The sequence below is a fragment of the Natrix helvetica genome (genome assembly GCF_964273705.1).
Source record: "Natrix helvetica genome assembly, chromosome: 5".
NCBI classification, from domain to species: Eukaryota; Metazoa; Chordata; class Lepidosauria; order Squamata; family Natricidae; genus Natrix; species Natrix helvetica.
Genome location: NC_138551.1, coordinates 34563143 through 34585604, shown reverse-complemented (window position 1 = coordinate 34585604; position 22462 = coordinate 34563143). Strand labels below are relative to the sequence as shown.

General features: G+C 37.4%; 1 protein-coding gene across 1 annotated transcript in view; it reads right to left on the bottom strand.

The window, feature by feature from the left end:
- DNER (delta/notch like EGF repeat containing) overlaps positions 1 to 22462 on the bottom strand; it is a 143819-nt gene that overhangs the window by 4644 nt on the left and 116713 nt on the right. The window contains exons 8-11 of the mRNA XM_081956351.1: positions 20593 to 20817; positions 7192 to 7314; positions 5828 to 5941; positions 4270 to 4401 (exon numbers count right to left, since the gene is read on the bottom strand). Coding sequence (XP_081812477.1) covers positions 4270 to 4401; positions 5828 to 5941; positions 7192 to 7314; positions 20593 to 20817 — 594 coding nt within the window. The remainder of the gene's footprint in view (positions 1 to 4269; positions 4402 to 5827; positions 5942 to 7191; positions 7315 to 20592; positions 20818 to 22462) is intronic.

The window sequence follows — 22462 nt, the reverse complement described above, 5'->3', positions numbered from 1 at the left end:
GCGTTTGCATTGGGTTGGGCTTTCTTTGCAAGGCGGATGCTCTGGAGAGCAAGAGGTTTAGGAAGTCTGGGCTGGCATGGGTCCGTTTCTCCAGTGAAGCATCTAATTCATCCCCAGGGGTGAACGTTTCACCCTTTGTTATCGCTCAGCCCTGGCTTGGAAGCTGCAGAGGAAGCCTCCTGATGAGGGGGGGAGAAGTGACAGCAAGAGGAGCCACGTCTCGCTCCACACCTCTCACTTCTCCCTCGACCCCACCTGCCACCCATCCGCTAAAGAGACGGTGGGGAAAGGAAGCAGCCTGGATTCTGTAAGCATTGGGGCAGGGTGGGAGTAGTTGGGCTGCGAGATATGCATCCTACCCGAGACTTGCAGCTCATTCGTATTCCTTACTGTTTTGTCCAGGGAAGTTGAATTCGCAAGATTTTTTTTTTACATGGTGCTTCCCTGGACAAAACAGCGAGAAACACAACAGAGCTGCAAGTCTTGGGAAGGACACATATCTTGCAGCCCAACTCCTCCCACCCTGCCCCAATGCTAACAGAATCCAGGCTGCTTCCCTTCCCAACCGTCTCTTTAGCGAGACGGGTGGCAGGTGGGGTCGAGGAGAAGTGAGAGGTGTGGAGCGAGACATGGCTTCTCTTGTCGACTCTTCTCCTCCCCTAGCAGGGCATGGCAGGCTTCCTCTGCAGCTTCCAAGCCAGGGCAGGGAGGAGGCAAAACGCTCACCCCTGGGGATGAATCAGACGCTTCACTGGAGAAACTGCCCCACGCCAACTCAGGCTTCCTAAATCTCTCACTCCCCACATTGTCCCCCTCGCAAAGAAAGCCCAACCCGACGCAGGGTGATGACAGGACATGTCAAAGCAGTGCCAGGCAGCTGGTCGGCCGGCGCAAAGAACAGGGAGGGGAGGCGATGGGGGCCACAGGACATGCAGTCCCATGCTTTCTGCCTCCTGCATCCCCAAAATAATAAGACACACCCTCCCCCGATAATAAGACCAAGGCCATATTTTGTGGGTCAAAATTAAATATGACCCTGTCTTATTTTCTGCGAAACACGGTAAGCAAGGTGATTGTTAAATGAATCACACCCAATTTTATGACCTTTTTGCTACAGTTGTTAAGCAAATCACTGCAGTTATTAAGTGAACCACAGTCATGAAGCAAACCCAACTTTCCCCATTGACTTTGCTAGTTGGAAACTGGCTGAGAAGGTTGCAAATGGACATCTCGTGATCCTGGGATGCTACAACCATTGTAAATACATGCCAGTTGCCAAGTGCCTGAATTTTGAACATATGTCCATGATGATGCTGCAACAGCCATAATGGAACTGGTTGTAAGTCATATTTTCAGTGCCAATATAACTTTGAATGATTGCTAAAAGTCAAAGACTACTTGTATTACAACTGCATATTCTTTTGTCTCCTCCTCCTCCTCTGCCAATGAAAATACCAACTTTGGTTACATTTACTTGATTATTCCTAAATGAAGAAGTAGACTAAGTGGACAATTTCTCACACCATGATTTCACTATCACTGAAACAGCTTCTAGACCACTTCTTTTCCTTCTCACTTGGCCAAAAAAGAATTCTGTTCTGTGTTCTGTTCTGCTCTGTTCTGCTCTGTTCTGTTCTGTTCTGTTCTATTCTATTCACATGTATGATTTGTCCACACAAGTCTGGAAGTGATCTGTGGCCCAAGACAATTACAGGATTTGGTATCCATTCAGACTACTTTCCAGTTAAAACTGTATTTGCATTTTTCGTTCTTTCAGGAATGAATCTGGTAAGGTGGAAAAGTACTAGCACTGATGATGTTACCTAATTAGGAAAATGAAATGTCTGATAATGAAACGTCTGCTTGAAAACAAGCAAGCTCAGAGAGCACCAAGGACCTTTCAAGATGGAAGAATAGCTCAAATAAAGTAATGTTCCCTTTTGGGCTACATCTCACTGTTATTTGTTATCTATATTAAACCTGTGAAGTTTTTAAAATATTGGATTAAACTAAGGTTTTGAACTTTTTGCTATCATAGAAGATCAGCTTCAGTAGACAATAAAGGCATATGGTCCCGGCAATCTATCTCTTTCTTACAACTTGCATAATATTGTCATTACAATACATAATACTGAAGCACTGCATAGAATGCATTTTTCAAAGATTATTTTATGTCTCAGGATATTAAATCCAGCTGTCAGTCAGCCTATTGTCTATCACTGAAATAAATTGTCATTCACCCTTGGATAGTTTCCAGACTCATAACAAAACACACATTAGAAATGAGAAAAAAATCCGTAACTACACCTCAGGGGCTAACAAAATGTAATATAATTTTACACAGCTACAATATTATTTTTAGCCTTCCCATACTAATTATACTATGGGTGAATTAATGGCCTTTTACTTGTTAAATCTAGGTGAGTTAGGAAAACCTTGTGTAGAATGTTGGTTTATTCTTTAGTTCAAACCTACTCAAAAATAAATAATGCAGTGAAAAGTCACAGAACTGGGGATGCAGAGATGAAAGACTACTGCATGTCATTTCTTAGAATACAGCAGCTTGGAAGAATGAATTTTATGATTAAGAGAGGAAAGTTTCCTCAAGCTTTTCATACCACTCTCCTGCAGTAAACATGGATTGAGGATGAGGTATTGTATCTCTAGGATTTAAGTCATTTGTTCTATTTATCAGTAGGATAAAATGGGAAAATATGAGCTATTTCTATTCAGTTGACCTGAACATGCAGCTATTCATTATAGAATCCCTAGCCAGCAATACAATTCTTATCTCTTTTAATTTATATTGAGTTTTATGTTTGCTTTTTCTTGAAAACTAGACATCACTACTCTAAAATGTTAGAAAGCATTTTGTTGTAAAGGAGACATGAATGACTTGGATGCAAGCTGGTGAGGTAGGTAAGGAGCTGAAGCTGGCAGGTCAGCCCTTTCTATCACTGGAGAAAGAGGACCTTTGGGGGCATGCTGCGATGAGGAGCAAGGGTGCATTTTCCTTGCTGTCTATGGCTCCCTTTATTCCCCTTCCCCTCAGCACACTGGCAGGTAATTCCACAGGTCAGCCAAGAAAGAGGAAGGATGATTTCTGAGGGTAACAGTTATTGAAACAAGACAACTCAAGTGGGTTAATTTGCAGAATGCCGAATATCCAATTTTACAAAATTGAAGCAGGGGTGGGTTTTGGCTTCTTTTACTGCCGGTTTGCTCAGGGACACGCTTTGGGTGCATGCGAGCTTGATGCATGCTAGGTGCGCATGCGCAGAAGCAAAAAACAAGATGGCGGCACCTATGGTTAGAACCGGTTCAGACACGTTTCCGGCTGAGTTAATTCTTACTTAGCTGAACCGGGCCGAACCGGGCCAAACTAGTAAGAACCCACCTCTGAATTGAAGGTACAAACAAACAGATATTAGAATTTTAGTAGTATATAGATGAGGGAAGATGTTACCATCTTAAAATTGCATATGGACTAACTCCTTTGTTATAAATCATAAGCAAAAAATTGGAAAAAATTCTGTTGTTTTTTTTAGTTTAATGTCATCTCATAAAAGTTATATGGTACTTTTAAACCTCAGTAGAAGTGGGTGCTTTTCAACCCATATCAAAATGTCTATGCAATTTAGAGGACAATTTTGCTTTAATTGGTTAATTGTTGGACTTGTTTAAGTTGAAATCACTTGGAAACTACTTATAGTTTATATACCAACACTACATCTCCCATTTATAATATCCTATGAAGTAAATAAAATTAAAAAGCAATATATAAAATCAGGGGCAACTATAAAAGGGTATCACTTGACAGTTTTTCCATATACATGGAATATAAAGGCAATCACAACTATTAAAAAGCTGGGCAGACAATAAGATATGAATTCCCAGGATACTTCTAGCAGTGGTTCCTGGAAGCTTAACATAGATTAGATTAGACAGAGTATTCCAACATTGTCATGATCCACACATACTTTCTTGGAAGTATTTGCTACTTACAATTATTATTTTTTAAACTGCATTAATGTCTGGGACCATAATTTTGTAGGAAATCCTTTTCCAAGTCTTCAGGAATTTCAACTACATTCAGACATGAAGTCTGCGAACAACTGCCACGGTTATAGCATTACGGAAGACATACTGTGCAGAGTGTCTTATGATGACTTTACAAACTCCTGTTAACTGTATTTGATTAAATACTAAAATAAATATGTTACATAAAAACAATACTTCTATGGTTCAAGTTGTAATAAATATACTCACGTATTTCACAGTTTGCACCAACCCATCCATGTGGGCAATGGCAATTATAGCCATTAGGTTGGTCTATGCACAGTCCTCCATGGCGACAAGGGTTACTCTCACAGTCATTTATGTTGATGTCACACTCTTCACCTTAAAACAGGTAAGAAAGACAGTTTTCTATTGAAACTGTAGATGTAAAATGGTATACACGGTGATCTTTCTACATATCATGTTGATTTGTATATATATTTCTATATTTGTATCTGTGACTAAAAAGTAACATACTCCTTGCTAGAAGCAATCCAGCTGTGTCCTCTTTGTCAGCTATCACTTTCACTTCATATTATTTGCTTCTAAAACAATAGCCCAGGCACCCCCAGGGTTGCACAGAAGACTAAAGCAATAACAATGACAGTACAGCCAAAAATCTGCATACGAAAGCAATCAAACATCTAGAAAAAAGCTTGAATGAAATAAGATTACTGTACTGTGATCAGAACAAAGCTTTCTTTTGAAAATGTCTGTTTCAACAGAATTTCCTCTAAAGAATTCTGAAGTAGGAAGATTTATTCTAGAAAATTAATTTTTGAAACCATTGTTCCTTAACTGGTGTCCTTCAGTTGTACTGGTTGCATTTCCCATACATACTGTATAGTCACAACTAGATTAGTTAGGTTTAATAAGTTTCTCTGTAGAACCCTAGTTTCAAGGAAGCTGTTTTAAAGGACAAAAACAGACATGAGAGCAGAAATCTGTGGTTGGATTCCTTATCTTCTTGATACAGGTAGTCCTCAACTTACAACAACAACTGGAAGCGGAATATCTGATGTTAAGCAAGGTGGTTAAGCTGCACCCAATTGTATGAGCTTTTTTGGTTATTAAGCAATTGTTAAGTGAATCACGAGCTCCTTAAACAAATACAGCTTTCCCCAGTAACTTTGCTTGTTGGAAACCATCTGGGAAATGTGATCAAAAGATCCAGAATATTGCAACCATTGTAAATACATACTGGTTGCCAAGCTCCCAACATTTGATCATGTGACCATGAAGAATACAACAGTATAAGTGTAAGGACTAAGTATAAGTAAGTCACTTTCTTCAGTGACACTGTAACTTTGAACAGTCACTAAACAAATGATTGTAAGTCAAGGACTACCTGTACTTTGAAAAATGTGCCAAAGTATTGTCCTTGCCCCATGTACAAAAACACCCTACCCAAATTTGAGTCAACAAAGAATTATGAAAAGGTTGTCTTGAAGCAGCCAATCAATCAGAAAGAGATTAAAGACTCAGTTAGCACAAATTAAAAGAAAGATACAGCTGGCAACCTTAACTGAATTCCCTTTATGGAAGATCTTCTCACTTTCATACATTTTTTACTATACAAATCAAAACATCACAAATATTGTTATTGCTATGTTTTTTTTAGTTCAGAATAAGGTACTGTTATCTAAACTGTCCATTAATTTGTTGGGATAATAAGTAGTGCAGATGCAAGTTAATACATTTTACATTTATTTTACTTCTGCATTTTTATAAATATCTCTGCATATTGTGCAATTTTCAAAAAATGTACCTGTAAATCCAGGTGCACAGATACAGGTAGCATTTAGCCCTTCGCTGTCACAAGTCCCACCATTCTGACAGCTGATGTTTACACAAGGATCTTTATATAATTCACAGTGTCTTCCTGAGAATAATACATGAAAAAAATTATTTAGTTATAAAATTTGCAAGGCTTTCCAACTCCATGACAACTCTGAACAGCATACAATAGTAAAAGCAAATTGCAACATCCAGTGAAGCTCATGGAACAGAGATGTTACATGAGTAAACTGTGACATGCCTATGATTGTCCATGCTGCCATATTCTGGACCAGTTGCAGCTTCTAAGTATTCTTCACTGCATAACTTTTTCAGAGGATGGCGAAGGAGAAAAACATTAGAATGTATAAATATGGTGTATCAGCATCTGACTGATAGAGAATATACTGTTTTTTACATGATCATAAAATTTGTTCTAGGTTATGGTTTGGTTTCTTGTTCACTAGGATATTATAAAATTATTAAATAAAATAAAAAATAATTAAAAACAATAAATACATTTAAAAGAAAACACAAAAGGCAGATTTGGTGGAACATTAGGTCTCAGTTTTCTATGTTTTTGTGATTCTAATATACACTCAATAGTTATTTCTGATCATGCTCCAGTGACATTATATTTAACATTTAGCATACTCTTTTTAAGATGATATTGAAGGGTAAACCTGAAGTGAGGGATTCCTCTAACTTTTAGGTCCAGCTGGGAATATACTGAAAGCTTTCAAGGACAGGAGAGGGGATAGTAGTGGTCTCCACTTTCAAAACGAGGGTGGCATGTTTTTTGTTTAGACAACCCATAACTGACCAATTTACTTTGCTATCTCTGGAATCACAACCAGCAAATCAACAAGAGGCATTTCCTTGCTCTTTTTTGATTGGCATTTCAAAAGTCTTTGTTTTTTCCTTTATTTTTTGTGGCAAACATAACAAATGCACACAAACTGCTCAAACAGACATACACACTTTTATCTACTTGTTTTTAAAAACCATAATACACCTCTCTGAATGACAGACTGCTTCTATTTGCCCATTCAAGTGCTCCCTTTCAAATAATTTTCTTTTTAGGTCAGAGACCAATCTTTGTCCTAATCAGAAAATTTAATTAATTGTGTTTCAGAGTCAAGGCAATTATCAATTTACCATTGTTAATTTAGGTCACGTAGTATAATAGTCTAGGGGGAGAATGCTGTTGCATCCAAATCTGTTTAGCACTAGAGTCTGAAATGTCCACAAAATGATTTGTCTGGTGAATGGTGAATTTTAAATTATGAACATACATTTATTAGGTAGATTTACAGTAATCTATAAATCAATTTCTTTTAAAATAGTATTGCTCACCTTCATATTCAGGAAGACATACACAGTCATAGCTATTGACAAGGTCTCGGCAGGTAGCTCCATTCTGACAAGGGGCTGAATGACACTCATTATATTCCTCCTCACAATAAAGACCATGGTAACCTAAAAGCAAAAATTTTTTTTTAAAAAAGGAATATATATTACCAACATCTTTGTCAGAAAATGGTAGAGTTCCTCTCATAAATGGGATGAAATTGCTATTTATAAAAATCCCCAGATGTAGCTTTAAAATACTTCTGGATGGACATTAAAAGATTTGAACGTTAAATAGATCTTCTTGTCTATTTTATATGTTAAATAGCCACAAATAAATTTTTCTCTTAAAGAAGAATTCCACAAGCTTTATTAGAAATCAGAGACTATTCACTTTCCAGTGTAGTAATATTTTTGCAAAAATCATTCTTCCATTGCAATTGGTATAATGTGAAGTACGTAGAAATCATAGTGACATCACTTTATCTTGAAATAAGCTCTCACACCAACATATAATTCAATGGAGAATGTTTAAATCTACATAAAGATTCATAGTCAAGTTTTCTCATCCTTGAGACAGATAAAGGCAGGGAGCCATGAACGTAAAGCTATGATTGTACCATTGCACAATAGGTCGGTGGTCAATAGAACAAGCAAGAAAGCTATTTCACAGTCCAGAAAGTATTACTAATGTGACCAAAATTCAGTTAGCATACAGTGTGTATAGTTGTTCAATAAACTATGCTGATTGCACATTCGGAGACTGAGTACATAGATCATCTTAAGCCACAATATGGTTTGTCTGCCTATGGGTTAACATGCTTTCTGAAGCCGGACACTATAATGAATGATATATTATTTGTGGCAAGCATTGTGTGAACCCAGCCAATTATGATTTATTCAAGAAATCATAGCTAAGGAAGCTTTGCTAGCATGATGTCTGAAGTAACTCACATTCTTTTTTTAATACTAGAAACTATTTTCTACCACATATTGGCTATGTTTACACATCACCCAAAACATTACTATGTATATGCCATGCAAACTGCTCTGGTATAATTTATCCAGAGTAACATAGTGAAGGTAATTACTTAGTCTAATACCCATTCATAAGGTAAGTTTTTATTCCTATCAACACTGACCTAATATTGTCTCCTCATATATAGGAGCAACACTGACTAACCCTTATAGTAGCACAATTATACCTTTATCAGTTTAGTTCAGGATTTCCTTGCTAGCTCCATTTGAGCAGCTGTCAATCCCGATGAATTGTGGCTGTCATTCCACTTATTGGATATTACATTTCAGCTCCAGGTCACTGTGTATATTTAAGTGAGTAGAACTTTCATTTTCCACACATATCATTCCTGCAAGATATTTTGCAACTAAAATGTGAAACCACTACTATAAATAAATACAGTGGTGTGATTTATTTTTCTTCAGTAAACATGGACTGAATTCAAATGACCCCCAGTGGAATTATACACAGATATGTATATAGGGATCAGGGGTGTTTGCCTACGCAAACCAGTACCCATTCGCTCATGCACGCATTTTGTGTGTGTTGCTTGAGCATGCGCAATTCACTGTTAATGGTTGTGCGCATGAGCAAAGACCATTAAAAGTTAATAAACAAGATGCGAGTAATGGCAACGGAAAATGGGGAAACGGTTCGGGGCCCTGGCCAGCCTGGGTTGCTGCTGGTTTTGTGACCCAGGCAAGATTACCACTACCAGTTTGGCTGAACTGGGCCAAACCAGGAGCAACCCATCTATGATAGGGATCCCCAATCCATTCCATTCTCTCAATTACACATAAACATAGATGCATAATCCTACAAATTCTACTCCTCAAAGTGGTTTCTTTAGAATTAGGATGCTCCCTAAAGAAGTTGGGAGAGAAATCACTAGCTCCTACATGAAAGTAGAGTCTCCAGGTACCAATAAGGATATGATAAAAATGGAAGAGAATGCACTTTCTACCTTACATAAAATATATACATAGCTACACTCTGGGCCCTTTAGTAGAAACTATGTAATTCTAGAGAATAGAAACCAGAGAATAACTCTGTAATTATATCTGGATTTCCTATATATAGATTAAACACTATAAAATATTCTTAATGTAGTTTATATTATATCTATCTGAATTATTTTGACACACGTTACATATTGCTACATATTTAACAAATATTAATTTTGAATACAAACAAGTAAGTTTTATAGGGCAATTGGACACAGATCACATGTTACATTGATATAGAAATGCCTTTCTCTCTCCGCTAGAGGGCATCTTCACCCTATCACATTTTTTTTCACAAAAAAAAAAAGGCGGTCACGAAAGTATATTCTTCTGCTACAAAGAAACGGAATCCTGATCTTTTGAACTCAATTGCAAAACCAATATGAAATGCCACTACAGATGAAATGCTAGGGACAGTTTTCCTCCCTAAAACTTACCGGTGTTTTTAAAAAGCCTTTCCAACTGGGTTAAGAAGAGTTTTAAGAGGAATGTTTGTAAGACATTTTTAAAAATTCCGAGCTGCCCTAACCCTTTCTTTTGTACAGGAATGTTCGCATAGACCTCTGCTCTCAATTACAACAGTACAATTTTGCCTTAGGGAGGAAAAACAGAGGATAAGAAGTACACATGACAGAAAGGACCCAACATTCCTCCTCCCTTTAAGCACAGATTTATAGAAAAGACGTTAGAGACTCTGAAGAAATGAAAATACAGGCTGATCACAAAATATTTTTATTTATTTATTTTTAGTTTGTCAAGCATCTATGAGAAAACAAGTATAAGTATGAACATAACATATAAACATATAAGTATAAACAGGTATAAGTATATACATAATAAAAGAGTACGAATAAATGGGGACAGTAGAACAGGGACCGTAGGCACGCCAACTTTTACCAACTTTTTTGGTAACAAGATGGCAACAGAATGGTTAAGGTGTTTGTTTAATCACTCTAGCTGTTTGAAGATAAGGATTATGGAACATGATAATTGTCTTCCAGTAGTTGAGGGTTGTCACAGAAAAGAGAAGATTGACTTACATTCCAAAGGACAAAAGGATAAGAAGTAATGGGTGGAAGCTTGTTAAAGAGAAATCCAACCTAGAAGGAAAGAGAACTTTTCTGACAGTGAGAACAATTTAGTCATTATTCTACATTCTATTCCAGAAGTGTAGCAAGTAGATATTCTTATTATCCTAAGTGGTGCTACAATTATTTGAGGGTCTATTAAAGTGAACCATTGTAATGTTGAAAGAACTAAAAAAGGCAATTGGTGAAGAAAGCTGAGCTCAGAGTAGAGATTTGGCAGAACTAAAAGCTGTACCTGACAATGCAGGCAAGATCTGAATAGGCTGTAGTTTGTTGGGAGAGCGTAGAATGAAGTTGTCCCACACAGAAACAAGAAAGAAAGAGGTTTGGGACTGAGAACTGTAGGTCCTATGCAAGGAAATTGTAGGGATGCTATTGAAGAAGTTAGACAGAGGTGGATTGGAGTTTTGCAACTGAGACTAGCTGCCCTGTGGAAGTGTGAAGCAGAATTCACTTTGCATAATTGTTTGGTGTTTCATTTCCTGGCATAGGGGGAGCTGATTTACAATTTGTTATGTGGACACAGATAGAAGGTAATATTAGTGATGGACAGAAATAGATATGGCAAAAGAAATCCATTCCAAGAGTATTCCATCACCATTCCTTGGTGAGGCCACACTTGGAATACTGCATTCAGTTCTGGTCGCCACGATGTAAAAAAAGATGTGGAGACTCTAGAAAGAGTGCAGAGAAGAGCAACAAAGATGATTAGGGGACTGGAAACTAAAACATATGAAGAATGGTTGCAGGAACTGGGTATGTTTAGCTTAAGAGAAAGAAGGACTAGAGGAGACATGATAGCAGTGTTCCAATATCTCAGGGGTTGCCACAAAGAAGAGGGAGTCAAACTATTTTCCAAGGCACCTGAGGGTAGAACAAGAAGCAATGGGTGGAAACTAATCAAGGAGAGAAGCAACTTAGAACTGAGGAGAAATTTCCTGACAGTGAGGGCAATTAATCAGTGGAACAGCTTGCCTCCATAAGTTGTGAATGCCCCAGCACTGGAAGTCTTTAAGAAGATGTTGGATAGCCATTTGCCTGAAATGGTATAGGGTTTCCTGCCTAGGCAGGGGATTGGACTAGAAGACCTCTAAGGTCCCTTCCAACTCTACTATTGTATTATTGTATTGTATTGTAGATAATTTGAAAACATAAACTCTAAGTCAAGCATCCAAATACATTTTCAATAAATCTAGCACCATCCACCACAAAACTGTGGACAAGAAGCTGACCTTGTGTGCAATACGGATGCCTAATTACAGTGGTGGGTTACGACCAGCACACCTCGGTACGGGCATACCGGTGCCTGCCAGACGCACCAGGTACCGTTCCAGTACGGTGCTCTGGAGGGCCTACCCGCCCGCCCGAGCTCCTTACTGGTATTTGAGGTTTTTGGGGCTTCCGCACATGCACATGGAGCGTACAGCGCCTGCTCAAAGCTCTGCCGAGCAGCTGGAGCTTCACAGAAGCGTCATGGGATGTCGTGGGTGGTAAGAACGCATGTGCGCGCACACTGCGCACGTTCGTGTGGTGGACGCCCGGCCCCGTTGCACCATACTGGTTGTACTGGGATCCAGAACCCACCACTGCCTAATTAGATGAGGAAGGAGTGCTAATCTTCACTAAGATCCATGTAGTTGGTTTACACATCTTACACCCTAAATTAGGGAAGGTGAACTGGAGAACATATTGCAATTTGGCAGCCCCTAGGCTCATGGCTCCTTTCAGAAGTGATGGAGGCTATGGGCAGAACCTTGCCCAGATTGACTGGAGCACATTATGATTTTACCTAGAAGAAGAGGTGCTAAAGATAGTAACTCTCACCTAGATCGATTTACAAGGAAGGCCCTACAGTCCACCCTGAAACTTCTGCTGGTACAAAGTCCAACAGTTTTGTGTTTACTATACAGGGTACTTTCATTATTGCCATTATTGCTATATAATATTATGGCAATAATATGGCTCAGGGCCTGGTATCTACCAGAACACCTTTCCCAATTAAATTCTGCCCACTCAGTCAAAGTAAACAGAGAATGTCTAATGAGGATTCTCAAATGCCACAAAGTGCAGTAGAAAATATATGAAATAGGATACTCTGCTCGCCTCCTTCGGAACAGCCTTCGCTGTGAGGCAAATATATTTTCCAATTTTACTTTCCATGTGAAAATTAGCTAAAACTGATGTGGAAGGCAGTTAGAGACTAATTAATTATGATTTTTCAACACAGTTCAATACTTTAATGTTTTAATGATTGTGATAATTAGGGATAATTGGTTTTATCCTGTTTGCTTTGGTGGTATTATTGTTGTTCTTATGTACACAATTTAAGAGTCTTTTTAGACTGAAGAAATATGTAAATATATATAAACAAAATAAAAAGAAAAATATTTTAACACTCCCTTCTGACCCTTTTAAAGAAATCATTGAATTGTAACCGTAGGAAAGTATATGTCACAGTTTATTGTTGTAGTCTCATCATGCTGTGTCTATTCAAAAATAACTCTCAAATGGGACCCACTCTACGCATAACACTACAATCAATATAAGTGCAATTATTTCATTTCTGTCTGGTGTTATTGAAATTCTGTTATGCTTAGTCACCAGAATCATTGAAAAGCAATTCTTATTCTAGCTTTCATGATCATTCAGCAATAAACATGTTGTGGGAGGAGAGACCAGAAAAAGCATCCAGTCACAATATTTAATTTCTAAATTGCTTATTCATCATTGAATAGTCATCAGTATTGTTCTTTATGGGTTTTTAGCAGCTTATTCAAACTTGTCATTGTATGTCTATATATAGACATATACAGTATGTATGGATTTGTGTGTATTTGTGTGTGTGTGTGTGTGTGTGTGTGTATGTGTGTGTATGAAAATCCTTCAGTAAAACCATGGTGAATAACACACAAGTATTTACATCATAACCAGACAATTCTATACATTCTGCTGTCCTTTTCTTCCTATCAAGGCTTTCTTCTTTTACGTATATGACATGCAGTAAATCTTTTGCCTGCTACACCCATTACAGATTTGTCAATATATCTCACATCTTCAAAAAGCTTCTGAATCATTTTTCATATCTTCCCTTTAGCAAGTATTTCATAATCTAACATTGTCAGGCAATCCATCTGTCAAGCAACATTAGTGACCAAATTGGTCCTGAAACCTAGTTAACATCTTGTTTTCCATGCAGCAGGTAACAAATCTGTTTCAATTCACATCCCTGCTTTTTCATACCAATCACTTTGCAATAATCTGGGATTTAAACAACCCTTAAAAGACATACCCATTTTTAGTAACTTTTACGCAGGACCTTCTATTTGCAGACATGTGACATAGACGTGAATATTACAAATGACATAAATGTGTAATAATGAAATTATCTAACCCCAATCCTTTAATTTATGTTCACAGCTGTGACAGAGGAAACCAAAGATATCATAAGTTTGATATTCCACCAATATCATATGCATCCATCATGGTGCATATGATGGATGGCCCAGGTCATCCTACTTTTTCCCTAAAAATCTATTCCCTAAATACTGCTTTGAGCAATCATAGCTTCTCTAAGCCATGGAATAAAACATATATTCTCATGCTATTAGGGAAAGATGCATCTTCAAGAAAAATTAATGGGGAGAGTTTTTTATTAGCACAATGAAGTTTCAAGGAGACAATGGGGGCTTCCTCGTCTGATATTTTTAGAGATGGATTAGCAAGAAAAAAATATGTTTTTAAAAATGCCATCAGAGGTGTAATAAATAAATAAATAAATATCTGAAGCATTTGTGGAGAAAAAAAATATTAGCATGAATCTACAGCTTCAGTATTGGGCATTACTAAACATTTTTAAAATCATTATTCTGCAAATAAGATATGGTATGTAACTTATGCTCCATTCTAAGTACAGTGTTCTGTTTCTTATGCATCTAAAGGTAAAGGTAAAGGTGCTAGTCATTTTCCGGCTCTAGAGGCAATGCTCATCTCTGTTTCTAAGCCAAAGAGCCAGCCCTGTCCAAAGACATCTCCGTAGTCATGAAGCTGGCATGACTCAATAGCAAAGGTTGCCTTCCCACCAAAGTGGTCCCTATTTTCTGCATTTTTTTATGTGCTTTCAAACTGCTAGGTTGGCAGAAGCTAGGACAAGTAACGGGAGCTCACCCCAATAGGTGGGCTAGGGCAGCGATGGTGAACCTTTTTTGGCTTGCGTGCCATGGGGGGAGCGCAGGGGGGTCATATGTGGGTGTGCCACACCCATAATGCAACATGCGACACACCCACCCAGTGTGCATGCGTGCATGAGAGGCGCGACCCCCCCATTTTTCCATGCTTTTTTTGCCCTCCCCAGGCTCCAGGGGCTTTATAGGAGCCTGGGAAGGGTGAAATCTCCCCCAGAGGCCCTCCGGAGGCTTCGGGGACCTTCAGGGGGCTTCCCTGAAGCCTCCGAAGGGCAAAAAAGGACCCTCCAAGCAAACCAGAAGTGACTTCCGGTTTGCTTGTAGGGTGGTTTTTAGTCCTCCGGAGGCTTCAGGGAAGCCTCCTGAAGGTCCCTGAAGCCTCTGGAGGGCTTAAACCGACTTTCTGAGCAAACCAGAAATCCGGTTTGCTCGGAGGGTCCTTTTTAATCCCCTGGAGGCTTCAGGGTAAGCTTCCTGAAGGTTCCTGAAGCCACCAGGGGGCTTCAACCAACCCTAGAGCAACCCAGAAGTCTGTTCCCGAACTTCCTGTTTGCCCATAGGACTGGTTTTTTGCACTCTGGAGGCTTCAGAGAAGCTCCTGAAGCCTCCAGAGGGCCTTCGGGTGGGGGGGGGGGGCGCAGGAGGCTCTTTTCACCCTCCCCAACTCCTATAAATCCTCTATAGCCTGTGGAGGGCAAAAAATGGCTTTATAAAAGGCTGAACTCAGTTGGAAAGTGCGCATATGTGCGCTGGCCAGCTGACAAGACAATGCCTCATGTGCCCTGACAAATGGCTCCACGTTCCACCTGTGGCACACATGCCATAGGTTCACCATCCCGGGGCTAGGGATTCGAACTGCTGAATGCTGATCTTCTGATCGACAAGCTCAGCATCGTAGCCACTGAGCCACTACGTCCCTTTCTTATGCATCTACTCAACATTCAATTTACAGAAAAAAATAATACAGGCATTGTAGTTCTGCATGACAGCTTTTTAGAAACTAATTTATTTGATTTTTACTTCAGAAAAAAAAGATCAGATATTCTCACTGGATTCCATTTCTAAGATGCCATTTACTTTTGCCTTCAAACTACAGAAATAGTGGCTGCTTCATACAGCTCAAAATCAAACCATCTGTGTATGTAACAGTGAATAGGTACAGTATAGTTCTTCATATCACTAGCTGAAAGTTATCTTTAGGCTATGATACTGTTGACACTTCTGTTATACATGAAGGGTTGTTCACAGATCAGAAGGTTTTTCAAACTATCCCAAAGTCTTTGAAAATACAGAAAGCTCAGAAGTTTCTCCAGTGCTAACCTTTCAAAATGTAATAATATAGTATGAATTTTGTCTCTGTGTTTGCTGGTGGGCTCTCCATCACTGTAATCTAATTGCTTATTATACTTGTGCACTTGTTGGCTTTCAAGGGAAGAAGAGATGGATAAGTGGGCTAAAAATAATTAAATGCTATCTAAATGTTTTGCCCAATTTTGATTCCTCCATATCCAAAAGCCTAGGCAACTAAGAATAATTGTATTTTCTTGTCCCATTAAAAATATCTTCAAAAATGCCACTGTCCACAAGCAGATATCCACAAAAACAGGAATTTTTTTCATGCCTATATTGTCAATATAACTAACATGCAACTTTAAGAGAAAGGCAAAGTAATCTTAATTCAAAGCTAGTAGAATCATGGAAGATGCTGCACAGTCATATATTCTGAGAACTGTAAAAAAAATCAAATCATTTTTTATGATTATTTTACTTTATGACATATCAAGTAGATCCTAATGACAAGGCTTGGCAGCTGTGATAGATGGACAAACGGTGGAGAGAATTGCTCCCTCTTTTCCTGGACCTTTCCAGCATTGGAAGATATTGGCATTCATGAAAGAGGGCTAAACACTTTGATGTAGGTTGTTTATGTCTTTAGAACTGCTTGTATTTCTCAAGTGTAATTTCTTTAAAATTAAGGTCAGTGGTACCTAGACACCTACAATTATAAATCAGAATATGGTAGTCTGGCTGGATCTTAACTAGTGCTTAGGACCAAGGTACGAAAACTTTCTGTCCTTCCAGATATTGCTGAACTATAACTCTCAATATCCATAATTATTACTCGTACAACTTAGGGGGGGTGGGTTGCAAATTCATTATTAATCAAAGTACCACACTGATCAGCCAATATTTTTGGCCTTGAAACCTCAAACACATTCCTGTGCATAAATTACTGTCAGATAGAGGCACTTTAAAAGATAGATAATGAGCATGGATGCCTTATTTTTACAGGAGATGAGGGACAGTAATTCAATAGTCTGGAAGAAAAATAATTCAATTTGGAGTAAATTATAGGGGGTTTACAGAGGTTCTCAACTAGTTTAGACCTTGCTCTAGTCACTCTTCTTCAACGTGGCAACCTTCATGTCTCAATTGGCTAAAGGATTATAATCATTTATATTTATATTCAACACATGCTCCAACACTGGAAGTTTTAAAGAAGGTATTGGATAACCATTTGTCTGAAGTGGTGTACGGTTTCCTGCCTAAGCAGGGGTACTAGAAGACCTCCAAGGTCTCTTCTATCTCTGTTATTATATATTATACATTGGAGGAGACCGGAAGACTGTCAATACATTAGTTAATTTCAATCTGGCATCCAAACTCATTTAACCCACCTTATAAGGCCAATTCAAACATAGTAAAATCTTGCACTGTTTTCAAAACATATTTCAATAAATAGGATTTATCACCCTACTATATAACTGCTTTCAGTGATTAAAATTAATCTTTCAAGATTAAAAGATTAAGATTAATCTTTCAAGATTAAAAGATTAAGATTAATCTTTCAAGATTAAAAGTACTACAAATCATTAGAGATATGAGAGTGCATGGGAAATATTTAGTTAGGATCATTTTGGGTTTCTTTGCACCTTCTAAAGCCTGAAAGTCCAATGTCAATTCAGAAAATAGGGTTGTCAAGTTATGCAAAGGGACTAGAAAGCTTTAAACTATAACTCCTGACTCAATATTCAGCAGAAAAAAATATTCCTACTGCAAACTACATGTATCAGTGTAATTGTTACTAAAAATGATTGATTGCTAAGGCTACTTTACCCTCAATGTACTTTCTCACTGTGAAATAAGTTCAGCTGTAAAATGGTTAAAAATTCCTAACCAATAAATATAAATTTGGAAACTGTTCATGAGCTTACATTGACATACAAGGTCATATATGTTATTGTAATATATGTTAATTCACTTGACAGATCGTTAGAAAAATAATCTACTGGCAATTTTAAAATTATTTTTTACCCAATAAGCTACAGTATAAGAGACTAGTTTGCACATAAAACTAAGTCATAATGAATGGGCTCGTACATTATGTTAAAAACAAGCAAATCAAATGATGGCTTAACATTAATATCATAAAACATCACAATTCTCTGATGTTTGAATTATGCTATATTAAGAAATATTATAACTATTATAAGAGATAATTGAAAGCTACAGCAGTAGAACATCTAAATTCAACATTATTTGGTCAAAGCATACACTGCAGTGTTTTGCCCCAAAGGCTCCATATTCAAAGTTCAAAGTGTATGTGATGTGTGAGAATGTATGGGTGTGTGTTTCCAATTTATGGAGGGGGTAAAAAGAAAGATGGAAAAATAAAATGTAATTCCTCGCCTCCTTCTCTGTTATGCCTATGGAGAACATATGCACTTAGTCTATCAAAAACTCTGCTGGGCTATTCAGCAATAGACCAGTCCCAGCACCAGCTACATATATCGTGTCTTTTAATAGTAGCTATTCACTGGTTTGTTGACATTCCTATGCCTGTCAGCAGAACTCTTAGAGGCTAGATAAGGAAGTACACTGTCTCCTTCTTAGGGGGTGGGGATTTTAACTGCTGAAAACACTGAACATATTTTTCATATTAAGAACCTTGAAAAATATCAATGAAGTATCACAGTTCTTCAATGTTTGAAGGGCCTGTAAGAATGTATGGAAATACTTTTCCCTATAGATCAGGGGTGTCAAACTCACATTGTCACGGCAGCATCACGTGACATATGGGGGCCCCCTTCACTAAACTGGGCATGGGTGTGGTCAGTGTGTGACACATTCAGCTCACGGGCCGAGAGTTTGACAGCCCTGCTATAGATGAGCAAAACAGGAAGAATTGGCCTCATATAATGCATTTTTACATTTTGAAGTGAGGGTATCTCAGAAATTTCAGTGGGAATCTTTCAGTGAAGACTTTTTTACTACGTAGACAAACTTAAAAATGAATTTTTAAAAAGGAAACAAAATATGCAAAATTTTGAAAATTCTTGCCTTAAGAAGCAAAGGTAAGGTAAATACCAATATTCTAAATTGAACCTAAAACTTAAAAGGGATATTTTAATACTAAGTCTGAAATGATACCAGTTCATGGTCCCTTATAATAGCCTATTTTGAAATAACTGAAATGTCCAGATTATTTCCAAAGACAATCCTGCAGCTCATTACAATACATAACAATTAGATGTCACATAATGTACAGGATCAATACAAAGCTCTTCCAGATGGGCCCACTGATGAATATTTATGAACGTTTCCTCATTGTAATCAGCCTATTTTAAATTTCTCTTTTCTTTGGTTTTTCTGAGTGACATAATTGGGGGGGGGGGGGTAGGGGCGGGAAGAGAGTTCAGTAATTCAGCAAAAATATAGATAAGTATCTACATTTTCTACACTTAAACTTATCCAAGTTATCCACTTACACTTATCCAACAATATTCTACACTTAAACATTGTTTAAAATGCTTTTATCTACTTATCTGCTCATTTTCCCATCTGGAGTAGAAGAAGGATTTTCCTTAGTATGTAATGTTCTGCAAACATACATCTTACCCTAAGCTATTCCTCTAGTTCAAATCACCATTCCAAGAAAGAAAAAGAGCATTGTGAAAATATTGGCAGCTTGCTTGCAGATAATGTCCAAACAATTACTTTGTAGGGGTAATAATTCCTTTGCACATTAATCTGCTTTAACTGTCCTTTTGAATCAAGTTATTACCGTTCTTATTTTAAATTACAGTGTCAAGTCCCTTACAAGGAAGCAAAACTCACACAGACTTTCTTTAATGAGTTGAGTGGCAACAACTAGGGGTGAAATAACAGAATCTTGAGAGTTGAAATAGAGAGTTGTGCTTTATTAGTAAGCTCATTAAAGCAGAGCCTCTTGAAGGCTTCTGAATTTCTTTCTCGCCGTCTGCTGGCACAATGGATTATGAGTCTATTTCTTTTATAAACCAACAATGACTTCTTCTATTAATTGTTTGAGTCCAGATATACTCCTTCTCTTCTCAATTTCACACATTTTTTATAGAATTTCTGATTGTAGTTCTGAGCAAAGCCAATGAATAGAAACATTCTGATGTTCCTGAATTTCAAATTTAATCAAATTTTTAAAGTGACGTGTCTATGAAATGCTCACGGGCATGCTTGCAATAATCTGTTTAGAAAACTGAATGCAGAGGCTGGCAATGGAAGAAACATTGAAAAAGATAAGACAAATTAAGTGGAATTCTGAGTATGTGCTAGATGAAAGGAACTTCATGTTGAAATGCAGCCTAAGTTATCAGAAATTAGATATAAAGCTAAATAAAGTTAGCTCGCACTAAAATTCAGTGAGGTTCAACTAGCTGTATCATGATCCAACACAGTCTATCATGCTAAATTATGTGTTCATAAAACCTACAAGTCCATGGATTTTATGTAAGACAGTGACGAATTAAAATGTGATTTAATTTTCTGTGAACATAATTTAATGTACAGATGTGATAATTTGATTCAGGTGTTTTTAACTCCTTTGACAAATAAAGCCTGCCTAAAATTATGAATAAATCTTTCAGACAAAGGATATGCCATACTGAGAGTAATTTGCATGTCCAAGTGCTCAATCTATTCCTTTCATTAAACATAGACTGCATAAATGTTATTAAAGTTAATAGGAAAAAAAACAGCTTGTCAGCAGACATATATTAAACAGGAAAATAAAAATACTTTTAATTAGATGTTGCAAACAGCAAAGAAGATATGAAAGAATATGACAAGAACTTACATACCTGGAATACAGAGACATTTATAACTTGTTCCAACACTGCGACAAATGCCATGAGCACAAGGATTCAGAGCACAGAAGTCAATCAGGTGGGCACAGGTAGGTCCTGTAAAACCTGAACTGCAGCTGCAAGAATAGGAGAGTCGATCTGTATAACAGGTCCCATTGTTCTGACAAGGGAATGAAGCACAATAATCGACTATGTCTGCACAAGTTGGTCCCAGGAATCCTAAAAAGACACAAATAGACCTGATTTGCAGGCTCTCTCCAAATAACCAGGAATAGCAACTCAACTCAACTCACTAAACAGTTTATTCCTGCCACCTATGCACAAGAACCTGAACAACTAACAGCTCAAGCTAAATTAGTGTTAGATAAGTGTCAATAGAATTCACAGTAGAGGTGTGTGAGAGGATTTGGATCTCTTGTGGCTGGGTAATGACACCAAACTGTTTAACCCCACCCTTCAGCTCAGGAAGCTCATCTCCTACATTATTTGTCTTACAATTATTTAAGCAGAATGTTATGAATAAAATTATCTTAAAATGCAAACTGAGACACAGTGAGATACTAATATTTGGCAGTATCAACTGATATTATATTGCTGAAAACCCAAGACATTTTCTACCTCTGCTAAGGAAAGATTTTTTGGCAATCATACCATATTGTTATGTTGTCAGCAGAAATAGATACATGAAAGCCAATAATTAAGTTCATACCATTCCACTGTTTCTTAATGCTCTAAAACACAGATGTCAAACTTGATCACGTCACGTGACATTTCGTGACATATGGTGACGTTTTGTGATGTTTTTTGCCTTTGTGGAGCCGGGGTGGGAGTGTCTTGCGCATGATGCACCTGGCCCGTGGGCCACCAGTTTGACAGGCCTGTTGTAAAATAACCTTACCATTTCATATCAAGTACAAGCTAAGAGTAGTTGACACAAGTTATAGTAGAAATGGAAGTGAAGATATTTTTTTCGTTTAAAACAGATGCTAGTTGTTTGAAATGATGAGATGATCAAATAGTAATAAGGGATGGCAAAGTAAAAAGAGTTGTAATTTTCAGTTGCTCTAACAGATTGTAAATTCATAGTTACTATATCATCTAAATGGAATATCCTTTACACATTTAATTTCTGCGAATTTCTGGGAATGATGAGAAATCTTTAGACCAGAATATTTTAAAAGTTATGGGAATGTGAAGTGGATGATTAACCATCAACCATTAATTGACATTAACACAACGTGAGTCTCGACATGGCAGAATATATTAAAAGAACTGAGGTGATATGAAGAATAACATGCACATAGATAGAATACAATATCACCACCTTTATATAAAATTATATAGGAATATTAGAAATTCTAGGAAAATCCTTAAATTATCCTTTATAGCAGCATATGTCTGCTACCACAAATGATATTCTTCAAAGATTCAAACCCAGTGATAGCCCCAAATAGATTTCTTCCTTCTCACTACTTTTTAATCATATTAATTGCCCCATACAGTGTCTCAACCAAATTTATTATGGTTTCTGCCATCAATTGTATGACAGACAGAAAATACTTTTAAAATGTAAGTTAGTTTCAAAGCCTCGGTGTCAGTCAGATGGAAAATGACACAGAATTATAGAAATCAAAAAGGAAAGCTGAATAAATACAGCTATTCTCATCAATATATTTATACAGTTGAAAAAAGTACTCAACGGGAATTACAGAAATCTGTAAGGAGTTTCTTAATATGAAACATATCTTTATGGATTATTTATCATGCTATTTGTAGTATCCTTCTGAATCTTCTCTAATTTAATTGCTTCTAAAATTTTACTTTCCACTTTTCCTCTGGCTCAAAATAATGGTTTGTAACCTAT